The sequence below is a fragment of the Pagrus pagrus genome, assembly GCF_965226575.1.
Source record: "Pagrus pagrus genome assembly, chromosome: 20".
Lineage (NCBI taxonomy): Eukaryota > Metazoa > Chordata > Actinopteri > Spariformes > Sparidae > Pagrus > Pagrus pagrus.
The window spans coordinates 15,434,919-15,456,642 of NC_140207.1; the positions used below are offsets into that span (position 1 = coordinate 15,434,919).

At 39.6% G+C, this 21,724-nt stretch overlaps 1 protein-coding gene across 2 annotated transcripts; it reads left to right on the top strand.

The window, feature by feature from the left end:
* Positions 1–7,219, top strand: hnf4g (hepatocyte nuclear factor 4, gamma; the record flags this gene model as incomplete). 2 transcript variants are annotated; one of them, XM_084341049.1, is made up of 11 exons in its annotated part: positions 1–130; positions 2,153–2,339; positions 2,552–2,646; positions 3,273–3,379; positions 3,469–3,618; positions 3,964–4,051; positions 4,463–4,615; positions 5,228–5,277; positions 5,498–5,684; positions 6,453–6,572; positions 7,056–7,219. In XM_084341049.1, the coding sequence occupies 11 exons, from the start codon at positions 1–3 to the stop codon at positions 7,175–7,177; spliced, it is 1,389 nt and encodes a 462-aa protein (XP_084197175.1). In that variant the 3' UTR covers positions 7,178–7,219. The 2 variants fall into 2 exon arrangements, with proteins under 2 accessions (XP_084197175.1, XP_084197176.1); XM_084341050.1 differs by having other exon boundaries at positions 2,174–2,339.
* Between the last annotated feature and the right edge of the window lie 14,505 nt (positions 7,220–21,724).

Sequence of the window (21,724 nt, forward strand, 5' to 3'; positions counted from 1 at the left end):
ATGAAGTATCCTCCTGCTCCTCAGAGTAAATCTCTGTTAGACATGGAAGTAGCCAACTACTGTGAGGGCCTAGATCCCTCATACAGCACGCTGGGCTTTGAGAATGCAGAAGTGCTCTATGGAGGAGGAGGTAAGTGCATGTGCATGTAGCCAACTACACACACATGCACACACAAACAAAGGATGTACAGCATTGGTTGAAGTAGAAAACATCTGTTTTTTTGCATGCGTGTTGACAGTGGATAGGTAAAACAGATGCACACTCCATTTTTCTCAGCACAATGCATAGAAACAAAGAAATTGTGTGGTTATTGTGTATCTGGTTAAACTGTGGCCTCTTGATTGACATGATGAGTCGGTTAGGGAGGTTTGGAATGAGACATCTACCTCAGAACTGGTTGAGGAAGTGAGTTAGAGACATTCTGATGAAGTGAGACAAGCAGAAGGCAAATGAATTGCTATTTGCAGAATAGGAAATCAGCATGACATTTTAATGTTGGCCAATAGTGCGTGGTTCCAGTTGTCTGTTTACACTGACAGTGGAAACATAATTCTACTTCGTTTGTTGCTTGTATATGAATATGTACATGGAGTACCGCACTGGTTATGAAGGAAAGAACAGGGCTGGGTCGAGGTTGTGAAAGCACGAAATCATATCGTTAATAAAACTGATTGGGCAGGAATTGCAGGTATGCATCGTAAAGACATTTTATTGAGGAGCGAGCATGCAGCTCAGTGATACACTGATGTCACCTCAGCATATGGACGGAAAGTTAGTCAAACATTGACCCATCTTGCCTTGGATGTTTTTTGGGGGGGGGGGTTGTGTATGTGTCAATGTTCCTGTGCTGATGAGTTTTACATACACATGCTATGATCTTGTGTTCGACAGGACTATAACTATGCAGACAATGATGATGATTATGGTTTTGATCATGATGACGATACTGCTGCTGCTACTGATAATGGTGACGATCATGATGATTATGAGAATGTTGATGACAGTGAGTAAAAATACAGACAGCAACAGTAACATTTTAAATGCCCGATGATTGAACTTCCATTTGTTCTTTATTCTGATTTATGTTTTGCAGATGCATCGACTATAATATGCAAACCAAACACAGCACAAATGACTTTGCAGTTACAAACCGCAGTACACATAACCTGCAGTTAGACTGTGGAATATACGCAGATTACATTAACTACAGTTGTAAGATGCTAGAATCACATTGAAGGGGATGTGGCTCGGGAGGTAGAGTGGGTCTACCTTTGCAATACTGTACAGTTGTGTCGAGTATATCTGTGTCTATAACAATATATGTACAATACAGATGTGTGAGCTTGTGTGTATATGCAGTGTTGCTATGTAACTAAGTACATTTGCTCAAGTTCAATTTTAAGTTACTTGTACTTTACTTGAGTACTCCCATTTCCTGCTAATTTATACTTCCAGTCCACTACATGTTGGAGGCAGATATTGTGCCTTTAAAGGTGCAGTATGTAAGAACTGACTACATGTTGAATTCATAGGCTACTTTACACAAACAGGCGGCAGCATATCACCGGAGTAACCGCTAACTGCTTCTAAGTAGAGCTGCAGTTATCTAGGCACAGGACCAGAACAGGCTAGCTGGTTAGAATGCTAACTTCCGTAGATCTCTGTAGCACAGTACACAGGCCTTGCAATGTCAAAACTGCTATTTCTTCTCATTCTGTTGACAATTATGTCTAATTTAAGTTTTCAACTGAAATTCTTAGACACTGCATGTTTTCCACTACATTTATTTCATATTTTTACTCACTTTGCAGATTGTGTTCTGCATTGGAGCCAAAGTAGCACATTTTTGAACCAATTAATTCTATCGACGATCAGATTATAAAAAAGGGTCAGGCTAGGATTAGGGTTAGTCAACCTTTGTGTTCATAAAAGTAAATATAATTATACTTTATAAAGGTAATAAGGTAAGGTAATGACACTTAAGTACATCTAACATCAGATTCTTTAAGACTTTGACTCAAGTACCATTCACATTGGTTAGTTTCATGTTTACCAAAGTAATTAATTACCATGATATATGAACTTTTACTCAATTATGATGTTTGGCTACTTTTTACAAAACTGCACACATATATGTGTATTTACCTGCAGGAGTGTTTTCGTGTGTTTCAGACAGCATGCCGACAGAGCAGAACCTGCCCGGTCCAGATGGAGTCAGCTCTAATTGTGCCATCTGCGGAGACAAAGCCACAGGGAAACACTACGGAGCCTCCAGCTGTGACGGCTGCAAAGGCTTCTTCAGACGCTCCATTCGCAAGAGCCATGTCTACACCTGCAGGTGCAGACAGTAAAAACATATACAGATGAAAAAAAACTTGTGCATAAAAACATGCTCTTGTGCATCTTTCTGATCGTGTGCAGAAATCTAAATAGAACTCCAACATATGACTGACTTTTTAGCCCACTCATCATGTCATTATGTTACAGTACACTGTCATCATATTATGCTATGTTAAGTTACTTATATCATTTTATGTTCGTTGTATGCAGGTTCAGCAGGCAGTGCATTGTGGATAAAGATAAGAGGAACCAGTGTCGTTTCTGCAGACTCAACAAATGCTTCAGGGCTGGCATGAAGAAAGAAGGTTTGAAAACCTCCCTCCTGACCTTGATGATCATGAATGTATTCTTCCATTTCGAAATGCACTTAAAGTTTACATGAGTATTTTTGGACAAACACTACCTAATGGTCATGGTTCATGGTTTGTCAGTAGTTGATTTTTTTCCCCTACCAAGACAAGGTATATACCTAAGTAGTGGCACTGAGGGTAAAAGATGTCGTCAGAGAATCTGTAAGCAACTTCAAGATGGTTGAAACTGGCTCAGCCATAAAAGAAGTGATTACTTAGTCTCTGTGTGTGTATTTATGAGGGGTATAACCTTGGCACAAAGTTTTACGACACCTAATCATGTGTTGTTCAAACATGTTGTTCTGGATCGCAACTGGTTAACGTTTGACTCCTCTTGCTGATGCCAGCCTGTATGGTTATTTTCCTAAATATTAACTGGTCCAGAGCCTGTCTCAACAGTCATGATGACAAACTTGAGCAAATTCTTGAGGACTAGGACTTGAATATTAGCAGGACTACTGGACATTATGCCTGTTTGAAAGTTAGTTAATTTTTACAATAAGCAAACAGCGGGAGTTTCTTCCTGTTCCTTTTTATTGCTCGTTCTGTTTCACACACAGTAACTGTCTGTTCTTTTTAAGCTGTACAGAACGAGAGAGATCGGATCAGCTCCCGAAGAAGTATCCCTGACTCCCAAGACTTGCCGCCTATCACTATTTTGGCCCAGGCAGAATCACTGTCCCAACAGGTGACAGTTTTTTCTTTATTTTCCTATGATGGTTATATGTGACCAAGAAATTATGACCAAGAAAACTCTCATTATCTGTGTCCCTCCAGATCACTGCTCCAGTTGGAATCTCAGACATATCAGAGCAGAAGTCAGGCTCTGTCGGGGATGTTTGTGATTCTATGAGACAACAGTTATTGGTGTTGGTGGAATGGGCCAAATATATTCCTGCCTTTGGGGAACTGCCACTAGATGACCAGGTAACACGGCTCTGATGCATGAGGCTATTACATACCGTCATTCTCTCGCATATTTTATCACATGTTTAGAAGTTAAAACACCTTTCAGACATGAGTACTTTTGCCGTCCTTGTTTATCGCTTGTGCTAAGCTTGTGTGGGTGTGCTTGCTTCTCTAACAAAGAGCTTTTCCCGGTCAAAGCACACTCAGTTAGAAAAAGATCCTCTTAAATCAACCAAATGCACTCACAGGTGAATATAGTAAACAACTAGTACATTATGACCCCTGTGTGATGTGTGTGGGAGATGCATTGTTGCATTCTTCACTGTTATTTGTTTAACTGTGTGTGTGTGTGTTTGTCTCCAGGTGAGCTTGCTCAGGGCTCATGCAGGTGAACACCTCTTGCTCGGGGTCGCCAAAAGGTCAATGCCATTCAAGGACTTCCTGCTTTTAGGTACAAACTGGCCGACAGAACGGCATCTTATTTATATGTGGTGCAGTCAGCGCTGAAGTGCGAAGACTGATCAAATGTTGTGTTAGCTGACAATGATTAACTAAAGGTTTGTGTTTCTTTGTGACTTCAAAAAGTGTCTCGCGTAAACGGCATTACTCATTACTGGGGCATGTAGCAACATCGTACTGTAGGCACATCCATCCACTGCAAGCACACATACTCCCACTTCTCTTCACCACAACCTTGACTGAAACCCTTAAATAGGCCTGAAAAAAATCTACAAGATCCAACTTATCTTTCTCTCAAGGTTAAAAGTACAAAACTATTCCCTTCACGCTTCCACACCGACACACTAGCCTCCTGTCGATTCCCTTCAGCACAACCGCTGACTAATACGCTCTGTGTCTGCAGGTAATGGCTGTGTGATCCACAGGAACAGTCCTGAAGCAGAGATCTGTCGGGTAGCCAACCGAGTGCTGGACGAGCTGGTCCAGCCCTTCCAGGATATTCAGATAGACGAAAACGAGTATGCGGCGCTCAAGGCCATTGTCTTCTTTGACCCAGGTAATAAAAAAGGCCATCTCTCTACTCTTCCTGGGGATGAGTGCTTACCCTGTTTTCCAGCTCTTGCCTCTTCATTCAAGAACTATTGTCTGTATTTGTAATTAAAATTTCCATTTTTTTGTCACGGTAAATGAAAAGATGAGTAAGGGATTCTAGTAATGCACAATATCTCTCCTTTAAAAGATAACTAAATTACATAAATTTCTTGTTTAATATTTCAAGAAAAGATTGGAGCATAAAACCAGCAAAAAGATTGAAAATCTAGCCTGTGAAATAATTCTTAATGATTACCTTGTCCCATTCCCATTATCGTTTCTGTCCAGATCCCTCTTTTCCCATCCAATCCCACCCACCTGGTTACATTTCCCCCTCAGAGTTGGATCCCAATCCCAATGTCTCCTACGCCTGGTGTGACCATCATCCCTGCCCCCATCTTATGTTACCTGCCCCCCTTTACTCTCCCTTCACTAAATCCCCTCATTTTGCCATATACTAATATACAATCCCATCCCTGATCTTTCTGTTTTTTTTTCTTCACCCTCCTGTCCTTCAACCACCCCCCCACCCTCTTCAATCCACCCCTCACTTCATGCTTTGCCTCCCAATCTGCAGATGCAAAGTCTTTACGGGACCCATCGAAGATCAAGGCCATGCGTCTGCAGGTAGGTCGAGCATTTGACCCTTGTAGGTTATTGCAGAGCTGCAGTTCTTTTCTATTATGCTCTATTATAATTTCCAATTAAAAAAAGAACAGCCTTACTTTTAATATTCATTATACTTTGCATTCTATTTTGCATTTTTACACAAATATATAACACATCAGTGAACTTACAAGGGCAAGGTAACTTATACCGATGGAGACTTGGCCTTGTGTGTGTACAGGTCCAGATGAGTCTGGAGGACTACATCAATGACCGTCAGTATGACTCCAGGGGTCGTTTTGGAGAGCTGTTACTACTGCTGCCCACCCTGCAGAGCATCACCTGGCAGATGATTGAACAGCTCCAGTTCATTAAGCTCTGCGGCCTGGCCAAGATAGACAACCTGCTGCACGAGATGCTGCTGGGAGGTGAGACCGGGCCCACGTCTGTGCTTGTAAAACTATAGACAGAAAAATAGGTTGACCTTCAGCAAGACAAACAAATGCTCCAGTGGAGATCCTGTACACGAATAATGCAATGTAAAAAAAGTATCGGCTACATATTCAGAAAAAGTATTCCTGGATATATACTACAGTATGGGTAAAAAGTTTTTTGGATTTTGCAGAAAGATAGCCTCACTCTGCATTTACAGTATATTAGGCAAAGCCAAAATAGACAACTTGGTACAAGAGATGCCGCTCGGTGCAAACATATATAAATATGTATAAAAAAGCGAGTCTGTAGTTAAAGGCAGAATGCATCAAACATATTCTAAGCAGGGCCATGACAGTCAACTCAAGCACAAGATGAGAATAAAGTACTAAGTCATCTCTAAATATGTCTTCCATTTTTTACCCTACATGCTAAAAACAACTCCAGGATATGACACCCTGACTTAGAAGACTGTGTACAGAAAGAGCTGTGTGTGCTTCACTTTTCAGCATCCTGCGATGTCGAACTAACACAACAAAAACACTGCTATTCAAATATTCAAATATATATTTAGTAAAGTGAATAAGCAACTGTTAAAAGATAGCGATGCTGACAAACTGTATATATTTAACAAAAAAACAAGCTAACCAAACAATGAAATGATGTGATCTTTGCAAAATGTTATTTGTGTTTGTGACATATACTGTAAGATCTGAGTCGAGTTAAATAGACTTGATCACTGAGTCCATGTGTTATGTGTTAAGGCCTTACGTCAGAGCCAACACACCTGCACCACCAAGCACACACCCAGCTGGCCCAAGACCCTTTGACTGGACACACACTGGTCATCAGCACCATGCCTGTCGCTCACACTCCACTGATAGGTAAGAGCCACATACTCCACAACTGTGAGACATGCATTCAATCACACAAACTGCATTCAGTCGGGCCGGCACAAACACGTAAGAAATGTTAAAGGCAAGTGCATGTCCAATCTATCTCTTCTGTTGAAATGTCGCAAAACTGTGTGCCAGATGTGTTTCCATTAACTTACCATAAACTAAACTAATAAATAGGCATCCTGAATATTAAAGAAACCATAAAATGTTAACATTTACAAGAATTGGTGAATATTGGCCATATTGTATGCTTTCATTTAAAAATAAAAAATGCATTTGGCTATATTACACCACCTAATGGCCACACAAGATTGATGGGAACTCTATCTATAAAGCAGCAGCTGCAGATATAACATTTCCCGTGGGCTACTGTGGATACATTTTCCAGACTATATATATACTTTTTTTCCCATACAAAACATTTCAATTTGCAGAAAGACTAAATAAAATGTCTCTTTGTCCCTGCAGCCTCTCCAGACACTCCCATCCCATCGCCCCCTCAGGGTGCTGCCCCAGAGAAGTACAAACACTTCCCCCAGCCTCTTTGTCCTCCAGCCAGCCCCTCGCCTTCCTCACAGACAGATCCCTGACTTCTCTCTGCGCTGTGTCAAAGAAGCTGACACTGGATCAGTTTCCTTGTCTCATATTCATCATCCAAGTTATGTTATTAGCAATCCCTGTTCAGTGTCTGCGGCTAGACTTTATCCTGCTGCTTCTTCCCCCCCGACTCTCGGTGGGGTTGCAATAACTAAGAGTTCATCAAAGCTGCAATGTGCAGCACTTAAAACTTCAATATGTCACTTTCAAATTGAACTAACGAAATGCCAAAATAAGGGTTTAACAAAACATGCTGTGCATTTTTGTGGTCACCTTAAACTAATATACTGTTTTTCAGCTCAGGTTTTACAACAATTTCATGCCAATAAGGCACAAGCTCTTAAACATTATGGCCATTCAGTCTTATTTTAAGATGTTTTTTTTAAAACATGCCATCTAAACCTTTGCTTTGTTCAGCTGTAGATTTTTTGGACTAATGTCTTGCTTGACTGGGTATCATGAAGTGAAGAAAATGGTCTCCGTCCTTCTCGTTCTTTATGTGCAAGTCTGTCACTAAGGAACATCAAATGTCGATTTGTGATTATGTGCAAATGTATGAAATATCATCTCATGATAAATATCAGAGACAACGGAAATAGAGAAACTCTGAAATTAGATTGTCTGTTTTGTATGCATCAATAGGACCTAATGTTCCTGTAAACTGGTCTAAGATCAGTAATTGTTTTCTAAAGAACTTCAGAAATGTTGCTGATTTTTAGGATTTTTTAATACAATACGGAGTGTACAAAGGAAGTGACTTTTTTTGGTTTCGTGAATAAAAGAAGACTCGATGGTTTGTATTGAATACAAGGCCTTGAATACATGTAACTCACACCACGGCACATGAATGTTCTTAATAGTAGTCAGCAGCTAAAACATAATTTAACGAGGTACAATAGTCTGTGGCCATGATCAACATGAGAATAAAAATAATATCATTCTTAAATAGATTGTGAAGGCGTTGTGTTAAATGCAAAAAGAAATGTGGAAAAAGTCTGATATTTTAATAAGTTACTGTAAATAGTCAAATAGCAAATATTTGGATAATTAATCTTAAACGATCTCTCTTTATTCAATGTATTTTTTGAATCATCTGTGTATTTTTATGTTGGTTTGTGCTGATAATGTGTACACTTCTGCTTTGATTAAAAAGAAATCTTGAATATTTCTTAAGTGTTTCATTTGGAATGAGATGATTGAATATTTGGTTTGTTTTGCTAATTTCAGTTACACAATTATACAAGACACGTAATACACTTTCACCCAACGCACTTATTAACATTCCATGAACAAAACGGGTGCAGTAAGAAGGTAAACTTATATTAACTGCCCCTTTCTTAATTAAAACATAAAATACTGGAAATACGGATGGCCAGCCGTTCGTTGATTACCTTTATCTTTTCGCAGATCATATTAAATTCGGCAATTTATACCCAGATGCAATCAATTACAGTCATGTTAACATAAATGTTACCGAATAAGTTCATAATGTGCAATTGTTTTTCCTTTATACATTCTTTTACATTATTTTGCATAGTATTTGAGCATGTTAAGTGATTGATAGAGATTGATAGAGAATTTAAGTTTCACTCCATATACTGAAATACACATGTGCTTTAATGTAGTACGTGAGTACACACTTTTAAAATTAAAGATTCTCATCATTCGATTTGAAAATAAACAACCTTTGTAGATTTTCAGGTAACAGCCTATTTTTGGTTTTACACATAAATAATAATGTTTTCAAATCAACAAAATCTTTAAGATTGTTGTACACACAGTGAACAACTCACAAAAGTCCCATTATGTGATGGCGCAGTAGCACCCTCCTGCTTTCAAGAGAGAAAATACAACAGTGTACTAAATGTAAATGGACCACTTATTGTATACACTGTACGTGTATCAGAACGCCATGTGAAAGGAGTATGCATTCATTCATTCATTTTCTAAAGAGGAATAAGTGTGAGATTGTAAAGGGGAACATTTCCTCCCAATCAAACATTAATCTGTAGCCACAACAAATCATTTCAGTGGACATTGCTTGGGAAAAAAATGGAAATAGACATTTTTTTTCATATTTGATCCTGAAAGGAAAACAATATAGACAGACAGATGATGATAAATTGACAGAATGTATTTCAATATGGTTTCCCCACATGCAAGAATATTGAGTGTGGTTTGTCCATTACTTCCTTCATGGAAGTCATCATGTTCCCCCACAGTTCCATTGGTCAGGGGTATACAGTTTCTATTCAAAGCTTTATTGGCAAGCTATTGAGACTGCATTGGCAAGTGATGCTGCTCATCTAAAATCAAACTAGTTTCCCCCGTCGTCCATGTGAGAGAACACACTTTGAGACAAACCCTGCAGCCAAACTAGAATGTAAAACGATAATTTAAGCTGAAACTGAGCTGTGCCGGGGCCAACTGTACTTCTAAATCTGTCATTTTGTTCATGTCTGTCCACACACAATCATTTTCTTGGGGTTTATGTGTATGCGTGAGTGTTTGTGTGCAGTGGATGAGATCGGGGGATAAAGCTAAGAGCTGTTATTCTCTGTATATTGTTGTGTGACTCAGAAAAAAACACTCAGGTTATTTATGGCAGAGGAGATGATGCTGTCTAGAATCAACATGGCCAAATCCTACTATCAACTCCATAATGGACAAGCTACCTCGCTTAGGTCAAAACAACACCACCCACAACGGGAGGATGTGTGTATGCATATATACTGTATGTGCGTGTGTTCTCCAACTTGCCATTTATTTATAATCTGCGCAGGTGCATGTGTGTACACTCCTGTATGTGTGTTTTTTGGAAGTGTGTGCATGCGTGTGTACCCAGGGAGCTTTAATCAAAGGCCTATAGTGGGGAGATGTGGGGGCCCTGTCTCTTTCTTTTTCCTCTGATAAAACTGTGTGTTAGCATGCCAGTCACATATCTCATCTGAGACGCACCGCTCTCCTCCCCACACCTCGCCGCTGCCCACACTGACAGCACCCTATTACACACCAGTATGACGCTCGCTCCACCTGAGGAGGACGACGAGGGGGAGAAGGATGAAGAGATAGAGGGATGGAGGAGCAAAGGATGGACAGGAATATGACATTTTTTTGTCTTTATATATATAGTTGCATATTTGACTTGTTGATTAAGGGTGTAGTATTCAAAATGATCCCATTTTCTTCTTTTCTCACTTTTTTTTATTTTAAAGAGGCCCTATATAGTTTCGGAGAAGAAATTCAAACCCAGAATTTTTATATTTATAATATTGTTGAGGTAATGATACAAACTCAAGGATATTTATTCTTTCCGTAACTGAATAAACAAGCTGTTCTCAGAGGAAAATAAGGTCCCCAGAACAATTTGAAGCTAGAAAGGTGGCAGGGTCCGCCAAATATAAACAAAGTATAATAGTATGAAATTGTGTTGTCCTTTAAGGTTTGTTTATTCAGTTTAGTTTGATTGGGCATAAAAATCAGTCAATGAAGATATTTCTATTATGATTAAAATGTCTTCCCCAAAACTACATAATGCACCTTTAAGTATTGGTGCAAAAGATTTTTATAAGTATATAAATACCCCAAAATGTGGCTCTTATTGGTTATGAGACACTTCTAAACACAATTTACTCTTCACTCACCTGATGATAAAATGTGTGAACTTCCTAAATTAAGTGATTAGGGCAGTGAACTCCCTTTTAGCATATATACATTTTTATCATTTTAGAAATTGTTTAAAATGAACAAAAATTGGACCTACTTTGAAAACAGTTATATCCCCTTTTCTGGTCATTCGTCCGTCAAATAACTCCTCCATCCTCCATCCATCCGTGCATCCGTTCACCCATCACTCCATCCATCCACTTTCTCTTGTAACCACTAGATGGCAGTACAAGTCTGTGGTTTCACAATAGACACATTGCCCTTTAATGGCTGTTATCAATGTACTTTGCCCTTCCTCTGTCATTCTATGTCACAATAAGTACAAAAATGGAAAGAAATAAATGTAATTTAAAAAGCATTAATCACATTTTAATCATCGCTTACTTACTTAGTTGCAGCATTTAAAATGGTGCAGAGTACGTATGAAACATTTTATTTCCAATCCTGTCAACAAAAGAGAGGAACATACTTACATATGTTTGTGTTTTGTAAATCAATAATCTTTTAGCTATTTTCATCCGCTGTTTAACACATTCATTAAAGATGTTTAACTAAGATTGTTAAAACAACAATAATTATTCGAATGTCGAATGTGTGTTTCAGCGTTTTTTTATTAAGCTTTACATTGCTGTTTCCATCATGTTTGAATAGATTTTTGTCTCTAAAATAGGCATAAAAGATTGCACCGTGCAGGGGGACATATTGGTACAGTCTGAAATGAATGGCATGTGTCAGCGATCCCAGATTAGAGCCGGAGATTGCAGACTATCATTCCTCACCAGTGCATTTACCCATAATTCCCCTCTGTCTCCAACGTATCCGATGATTCCTCCTCTAGGAGACAAGGTGAGGCTGTACGAATCTCTGCCTCCAACTCTGGAATGAATTTAAAACCTCTCCTGAGTGATTTTCTGTGTCTCCGTCCTGCGACAGTGTGTGTGCGCGTGTGTGTGTGTGATGAATGCATGTGTGGTTTCTGATTATACCACAGCATGGGTGAAGGGAAGGAAAATACAGTGACAGCTTCATTTCCAAAGCTGAGTTCACATAAATGAGGGATTAAAGCAAGCAAGCAAGAGGGTTAAGGCTCACCTCGGCCTTCAATGACAGCTTTCCCTCCTTTAAAATCACTCGCTTCCTCTCGCTGTTTGTCTCTTTCTGTCTCACCCCTCTTTTTAAAAAAAATGTTTGTCTCACTTTATTCTCTCATTCCCTCATCTGTTTTGTCTTGCTACTGCCCATTTTGCCTGCAGAGATAATACACACACAGATAAAAAATGTAAAAAACGCATACACAAACACACAGTGATTTACACAATTGCAGGGGGCTGGGGTGCGCTCTACATCATCCTGATGGGAACCAGGTTAGGGCAATGAAACTATGGGGTTAGGGCCAGGGTAGGGTGTGTGTGTGTGTGTGTCGATGTGTGCGTTTGGGGTACATTAGGGAAATGAAAAGGGGTGGACCACTGATGGCTTCTGAGATGCAGACTTGTTAGAATAAAGGAATATAAAAAAGACAGGAGACAGAAGAGATGACAGGGTGGATGATAAGATGAGTAGTACGGTAATGAAAACGGTCCTCTGTACCCCGAGATTACATGGGGAATGAGATTGGAGTGAGAGAGAGAGGGAGAAGAGATTGGGAGAGAGGGAGAGGCTGAAGGGGGCACACTGTGGAGGGGGAAATGGGCGATATGGGAGTGAAAGAATGGAGAAAAATGGAGACTCATTTATGATGAACCATGGTGAGACTCAGCTGGAACAGACATGCTCCTGGTGCGAAAGGAAAAAACGGAGAGAAGAAGAGAAGAAGTGAAGAAGAAGAAGAAGAAGAAGAGGAAGAGAAGAGGTATTACAACTCAGGACGAAGCAGTCCCACTCTGAATGATAAGTGTCTCACGCGCAGCGGGTTATGGGAAGTTCACACAAACAAATGACTCCCATTTGCCAGAGGCGAGGGACACAATTGAGAAAGAAGGGGCGAGAGAGAAAAAGAGGGGAAGAAAAGGGAGAAGAGAGGAGAGGGAGGAAGAGGACTAAATACTAGAGCCATGATTTCAGATAACTCCATCTGCATTGAGGAAACGCTTACCTTTTTACCCCTCTAACGTTTTCAAACCAAAGCACCTTCAATCCAAAGGATATTAGGAACCCTGTAGTGAAGTGCAGTAAAAGTCTGTGCTCGGTATCTTAAATTACAGGGCGCCTATGGACCTTGGTCAATAACACTAAATGTATTGTAAATTGTAGCGTGTAGGCGGGCTATGTTTTGCACCGTAAGAGGTGATATCAAATAGTAATAAGGGTGCATGAATACTGCCCTTATTTATTCACAAAGCAGCATGGAATCAAAGTTAAGTATGTCTGGATACCTCCCTTTGAAAATGCCTTCACTACAGTTGTTTTTAACCATGTGACATTCAGGTACAGAGTCTGCAAACAAGCAGCTGATTTTGCTTCTTACCGCCACTTTTCAGGTTAAAGGTGTGTTTTTATAAGTTAAATTAGATACTTTAGTGTTTGGTTCAAACGACAACCTCCACACTTACAGGGACCCTCCGCTTAAAAGCATCTGGGTAGACCCAATAGCTTCAATTTGATTGGACTGGATACACTGGCGATTGCAGGGGTCCAACCTGTGACCTTCAGTTTATGTTCAAGTAAATGAACAAAACTAAGAGTCTACAGCCACACTGAGGCTCTGAGAGGCTGAAACTTGGCACAGTAAGAATGCTAATGACATTGTTAACATGTTGATGCCAAGCAAGTATCATGCTTAAAATGTTCACCCTCTTATTTTAGTGTGTTGGCATGACAAAATTTGCAAATCAGCCCTAAAGTACAGCAGCGTCCGATATGGGAACGTCATTAGTTTTGTAAGTATTTGTTCATAAACCAAAAAGATATTGGTCAAATTGAAATTCCACTAATAGTTTTGTACCCTGTAGCGTCTGTATAATGGCCCAGTGTGTAGGATTTAGTGGCATCTAGTGGTGAGTTTGAAGATTGCAACCAACTGAATATCCTTCGCCTCACCCTCGTCTTCCAAACGTGTAGGAGAACCAATGGGTGTCATCAGTGTTCAGTTTGTCTGTTCTGGGCTACTGTAGAAACATGTCGGTACAACATAGCAGACTCTGTTGAAAAGGATCTGCTCCTTCTGTATATAAAAAGGGCTCATTCTTAGCTAACACTAACTAAAACACAATTGTGAATATGTTATCCCATTTTTGCCAGTAGATGCCCCTAAATCCTGCACACTGGACCTTTAAAACAAGTCTAATATAAACCCATCCACAGCAATGATTTTTTTCAAAAACCTAACCAAGCTGCTGTTTGACATTAAACTACGTGTTGGAAAGGCTTTCTGGCAGGAAGGCATGCTATGTTAAAGGTACCTCATGCATCTGTATAAGATGCTGAGGTCCGTGACATTCAACCAAATGATGGCACTAGTTGAAGTGACAATGGCAATCTATCCAACAGTTATCCAGACATGTCATTCAAAACCCAAAGTGTCTAGAGGACAAGACAGAAAATCATCAAAGTCAGTAGGAAACATGAAAAAAAATGTCATAGCAATCCATCCAATAGGTGAGATATTTCAGCCAATGTGGTGTGTTGCCATCAATAGGGGCATGCTGCTAGCATGGCAACACATGGCTCTCAATGTGGGAATTACACAGAAAAGATATGTAAAACATCATCTTCAAATATCAGATGTTGTATTCAGCCACTGAGAATCAAGTAGGAAAAGGCTGTTGGCAATTTTCACGTTCAGCAATCAGAGAAAAATCCATCACGGAAGAGGCAGAGATGGCAATTTCTCCAGTGACAGTCGCATCAATAGTCCATAATGTGATAATGCAGTCACACGACATGTTGTGTCTTGAGTAATTGGTGACCCTCACTTTTTCTCAACTGGAAAAGCTTTCCTCCCTCGCTCTTTCTGTCTTCATCACTTCCTCCTCCCACTCATATAACGCAACAGCTGGATGCAATAAGTTGAAGAACATTCTCTGGGGGTTTTCAAGAGGCATTTTGGGAAATGTAGGATCTTCTGAACAGAATTAGACGTGAATGAAACGAGTTGAGGAAGAGTGTACTACAAAAAAGGGGGAACAGCCAAACACCATTATAAAATAATGGCTAAAATATATGAATATATAAAAATGTACAAGATTATACGACTAGCCAAGTGCTTCAGTAGAGGTGGCAACTGGTCAGCATTAGCATGCTGAGGGAAATCTGTGCAACTATCAGTGTGAATCAGGGCATTACTGAGTAAATGAGGTTTAATCATGAGACAGAAAAAAAAAGATCAAAATGTACCTGAGGAAGATCAGAAGAATTAGACAATAGCGCCTTTTATCTCCAATTCACGAGACTGCTGGGTTTCCATTTTGAATTTTATCATCAGAAACAAACCAAGTGTAAATAATTTGCCTTTCATAGCAGAGGCGAGGCGTTTCATTTCCAAAACAGCTCCGGATATAATTATTTTACCCCGAAAATTAGAACTGAGCTCACTTTAAAAGGTACAAAGGAATTCACTGTTAGCGTGTAATTAATTTTATATTACTATTTACCTTTACGTCAGTTAATTATGATCTCTATAGATGTGTGCGCTACACACATACGCACCAGACACACACTGCCTTCACTATGTACGAAGAGACAGTGGCGGTAAAAAGTGTGAATTTTACACACATGACTTCCTGTCCTAATCAAGGGCTTTCTCAACTCCTATCTGAAAGACACACATGACTGGCTCCTTCAGCGGATACCTACACACCGTGGATGTGTGTGATGAGACCGTGAGTGCGTGTGTGTATGCGCGCTTGCAGAAGCTCAGCGACCCAGCAGTGGAGTGGTAAAGGATATTAGGCCGCAATTGCGAAAAGATTGCAAAAAGTGACATCCTTAATAGAGAAAGATTACTGTGTGCAACATCACTTTGATTTGAGCTGCATACATTTTCCTCACGCAGACAGGCTTCCGGACAGCTCTGCACTCTCGCAGTTCTCCAGAATGGAAGCGCCAGCTTCTTGTGTTTGTGTGTGCAAACCGCAAATGTATGTTAACACGAATGCATATGTAAAAGCAGGAGAGTGAGACACCCTTTGCAACAATCATTTTTGAGAGATGCATTTGTCACACCTGTCAACACCTGTTTTTTAGAGGATGTAGTCAAATGATTTTGAGGTCTTTTTTTTTTATTGTCAGTGATCAAAAAAGCTAATTTAAACTAACATGTAAAGTGCTTTTTAAAGCCTCAGTGGCATGTTGGTCAAACAAAATGGACAGCAGGAAAAGGGAAACTGAGAGTTTTCGCGACGGTTGGTTCAGCAATAAATGTGTCAACCGTGTTATTACTGTAAGCACATATAGCATGAAATGACACAAGTAGCTGTTTTGACAAGTAAATGGGCTTCAACCTTGCTGCTGCAACGCGGAAATATATCAGCCCAGTCTCACACCAAAGCCTGTAAAAGACCTGCTCGTTGATCCACTAGAGGAGAGGCTGTGGGTGTCAGGGTTTGCCACGGCTTGGCGCGAGAAGTACACACGTGTATGAAGATGTACCAGCGGGGGTTGATAATGATGGGAGCAAAGGACAAATGTTGTTTAAAGACCCAGAAAGTCAGCATAGGGAGGGGTTGGAGTTGATGGGTGAGTCAGTCACAGGGCTTTTATCTGAGAGACCAGGGTTCAAATCCTGCAGTCAAGACAATGGTATATTTTTAAAGGAGGCAGTTATTTCAAGGCAAACCATAATCTTTTCTAAACCCTAACCAAATAGTTTTGGTGGCCTTTATTTCAAAAGTGTAACCAGATGTTGCATATCTCTCATTGCTAGCTTGACCACAGAATTAAAGCCTGTTGTTTTAACAGGTGGGAGAGGCCAAACGCGACAGTGATCCAGCTGACCCACGAGTCTATTGGGTTGAATATACTGGGTTGAATAAATACTATGAATATGTCCAGTTTCAGGCAAGTTATAGTTAAAAATATTCATATACAGTACAAACAGAACGTCTGATCATTTAAATGAGCTACTTCACAACAGATTCCCTTGTTGTCTTTACATCAAATCCAACCACGATGAAATTATATTCTCAGAAGGAATCAGTCAAAACTTGCTGTACCGTTGTAAAAAGTAGTGAACAGTTTTTGATTTCCTTTGATTTCTTAAAATAAACACTGTTATCAATCTTGTGCGGTACACAATGCAGGATTTGTCAGTATCCAACCCTATAGGCCAAATCATTTGGTTAATTAGAAAACACTTCCTAGAAGGTTTACCTCTCATTTCCACCTCATTAAAATAACAATCTCCATCACAACAGCCTTCAGTGCAGCTGGTGTCAAGTACAGCATTAAATCTGGGATTGTGCCAGGGGAGGAGATGTCAGAATAAAAGTCCCCCGCCTCAGGTCAAAATATTCTCAAATCCCTGCGGTGGACGATCAGTATCAATCAGAAATAAAGTTTGTTAGTGCAGAGCCTGAAATCTGAGCAGGACAAAAGCACCAGGGAGGTCCTTTATTTAGCTAATTCTCCTCTATTTGAGATGTACATATTTCTACAGTGCTTTGATAAGGCCTTGGGGACATGCATGTTTTAATTAGACCTGAGCAGCCTGAGCAGCCTGGTTGAACAGTTCATAGAAAACTTTGAACATTTTTGCTGAAAGCCCCTCTCTCTTTGTGACAGGCAATGTGTAATTAGCGGCATATGTGCATTTGCATATATGCACCCTGTGACATGTTGCATCTTATTTGAATAAGTAGACATGTCTCAATGTGATATCCCTGAAGTGAATACATGAATATGAGCCACTAATTATACCAATCTTGCAAATGATCTATTTAAATATTAATATCTTTTCACTTTGCATTGTTTGCTGGGAGCTTTTTTAGTCAGCGAGCTGTGCGTGTTTGTTTGTGTCACTTCCATCTAGGTTGCGGTGGGTATTGTCCTCTGTGCGTAAAGAGCGTACGTGTGTCTCTGCATGTCGTTTCATGTGAGGAGGCTTGTACTGTCTGGATGCCTGTACACGATCTCCAGCGGAGACAGACAACGTGTGATTCTCGTTTCTACACAGACAACAAAAGCCAATCAGTGAGGCCACTGCGTATGACAAGCTGTGGAACAGGAAAAAGAACATTTTTTGTGATTCAAGCTCAAACCTACGAAGGAAGTGTGCAAACATCCACCTGGAAAACAAGTTGCCACGTTTTTGTTTTTTTTGTGGAAACTAGATCATTGTCATAATTATGAGATGTTGCTTGTTACTCAGTCTTTTCTCATTATTTTACATTCCTTGTTACATTCTGCAGCACAAATGAAAATGTACAAGACCGGCATGTTGTGATAATGAATTAAGCATCCTCGAAGAAAATGTTCAACATATTTTACATGCTTAGACTGCTATACAGCACAGAAGTGTTGATCAAGGTCGGTCTGGCTTCTGTTCTTCAGTGATATCCACACTACAGATCAAATGATTGTGATAGTTTTACTGCACACTAACAAAAAACAAGGCCAACCATTTCATGAATGTAAGACTGTGACATATTTGCAGCAGCTGAAAGTGCAAAACAAATGCCTGAATTTCAGCTTCTACTCACAAATACAGTAAGATACTGGCTAATTGCTTCTACCTTCATTGAAACCAGTTTCTTCAAACTGACTTAAACCACTTTGAGGAACTGAACGCTATTTAAACTATTCACATTAATCTTCTTCTGATGATCCTTCAAACAGCTGACTGATGTCTTGTGATGTCTATAGCATAACAAAAGCAAAACAGATAACTCTATGCAAAAATATATCTACCTATACAGTCTAGTGCAAATGACAAATGTAAATCATGTATATTTAGCCAAACTGATGGTAGCAATCCTTAACCAGTTCACGACATCACAAAATGTGGGCACAATCACCTGTTTTGGGCAGTTGAACAAGTCCTTGCACAGAGATATCAGTCGGATGCTGTGCATGGCGAGGATGACGGGAGGGACGTTTTGATGAGTAACACTGGAGAAAGTGATGATTTCAATACACCAGTGTTATAAAGAGTGAAATAATAAGGCTATGAGCTCCATTACATTACCATATTACGACTAATTATAAGATATAATACTGTGTGCTTACTTTTTGTTTAAATGCACTTCATAGTAATATTATTTCCTGTGTTTTGCGTCTTTGGGGTGAAGCCAACTGCATGACAACATTGTATTTTATTTTTATTCAGAACTCAAGGCCTGACTTTTTTTTTTTCTTTTTTACAGATTGCTGATATGTAATTGCATTCATCTTTTGATTCTCTTCACTGATGTTTGCTGCTAAGTGTGCTGGACAATGAAAAGCCTCTGGACAAAGCGAGGCCGGGCTGATGAACACTACTCAGCCTTAATTGCACGCTAGTTTTGATGTAAGGCAATCATGAGGTCATCTGTTTGAAGTGGATAGGTTTGTTTGATCCATCTTTGTGTGAGTGCGTGCATGTGGGTGTTTGAATGTCTTATCATCAGCTACCTGGTGCGATTAAGCCAGGCATAAGGAACGAGGGAGAGCGAAATGTGTTTTTGTGTCTGCATGTGTAAACACACATAAATGTGTACGCCCACATACACGTAGTGAGGTTTAATAGAGGTCTGTCTGAGCCTGCACTGTACGCTGTAACAGTCAATCAATCAGCAGCACAAACTACAGGACACTACTGCCTTCAAACTCATTAAAATGAGCATGGCATAACAGAGAAACAGACCCTTCGCAAATTAAGTTGTGTGTCCTAATTGTTTTCGTGTTTGTGGGCCTTTCGACAACTTCAGAAGGCATTTGTTGTTGCTTGATGTATGCTTGCTGCGCCCCAGGCAATGTTTTTTATGACCATTATTATTCAAATGAGCTAGAAATGTGTTTTGAAAGTCCTAAATCATTGAGCATGAATGGCTACCCTTGGCGTTTATAAATGACTTTCCACACAAGCAAACCTCCGCCTGCATGGCTTACTCCACTGAGCTCATTTGGGTATTTGAGTTCTGTCAACAGAATTTGTGTCAGTTGTCCGTTGGCATGACAAGTTGCATTATAAAGTTTGACAAGATTTTTCTCCACTGTTTTGGACTTTTGGAGTGATAAACAGTGTTGTATTGGTTCATAGAAAAGTGGGTGAAAAACGAGCTCCAGTTGATGATTAGCATTTGGAAAGCTGAATGGGGTCCATATGTGTCAGATAATGGTAATGCAGGGGCTTTGTTGCCGTATACTGGTCTCTACTTTAGAATCTATAGAAAGACACAGATGTCACTAGTAAAGCTGTCAACAAAGGATGGTTAACAATTGTTTTCATTCTGAACTATTTTCTTGATGAATAGATCAGCCATTGAGTTTAAATGCTCCTCACAGTACCCAAAGCCCGAGGTTATATATTAAAATTGCTTGTTTGGTATAACTGATAGTCCAGAACCCCCAAAGTCTATATTAGCAAACTACATGAATACCAAATATCCACATTTGAGAATCTACAACCAGTGAATTTTTAACATTTTGTTGCCAATTAATTTTCTGTCTGTCAGCTAATTAGCTAAATAACTGATACAGCTCTAGTTTAACGACTCAATCATAGTGCTCTAGAAGGTGCACACACGTATATATATCACTTAAAGCACTACAGTACTCCCTGTTTCTACATAGCACTGTCTATGTATGCTAGTCGACACAGAGTCCATTAATTCCTATGGGAATCTCTATGATCTCTGACACATTAACAAAACTCCTATTTGTTTGCAAAACTCCTTTTTTGAGTATGTTTTGAGTTTGTTGAAAAATTGTAACTTTTGCGGTGGATGTCAGGCAGAACGCATACACTGTGTGCCACAGGAAAGTTAGCATGAAAATGAATTAGCTAGCTGTCAAAATGTCAGTTACTAACTGAAAATGACTCATGATAACTGTAATATAGCTCTATTTATACATTTTGTTCAAGTGAAAAGTTTGACGGCATATTTAGTTAACATTGGTAGCATGCTAGCTGTGCAACATATAGAGTGCTTGGATAACATTAGTGGTTTATATGTCTTTAAACAAAATATTTTACAAATCTGGCTAAACAGCTGGGAAGCTAACCTCCTCACTGAGTTGTTGAAATGCATTATTTAGTCCTGTTTCGGTCTTGATAATGCTCCATGTGCATCAAAAATACAGGGAAAATTAGCATCTGAAACAAAACTGTGTGGAAACGAGCCATTAATGTGTGCATTTCCACAGTTAATCAAGTTTATTGTAAATACATTTTTATCACTTGTCATAGCATTTGTTTATGCTTATAGTTTGCCTAGTTTAAAGGTGCAATGTGTATTAAATTCATCTTCTAACTACTGCTAACTGCACCGGCACTAGTTAGCTCAGTTAGCTGGTTGGCAGGCTAATCTCTGCAACACCACACATAGACATCATAATGTCAAAACTGCTATTTATTCACATTATTCTTTTTTTCTTTTCTTCTAAAATTCATACGTATTGTACATATTGTACACTGTAGTGTATATTTTGAATATTACGAATGGATCATGACACTAAAATATAAGCACTTCACTTAAATTTTACATTAGACAGACAAAAGCAACTCGACTCAAAAACATCTCCAGTGGGAGTTACAGTCGGAGCGTTTTCTAAGATTATTACCCTCCTCCACAACCACAGAACTAGCTTCTATCTCTGCTGATAAGATTTGGTTTGTAGATATTTTTATATTGGCGTAACTGCCTGCAATCTGTATAAAACATTCTGCTTACACTTGGACAGAAGCTACACACACATGCACACACACAAGTGTATGCGTACCAGCTCGCACTCCATGC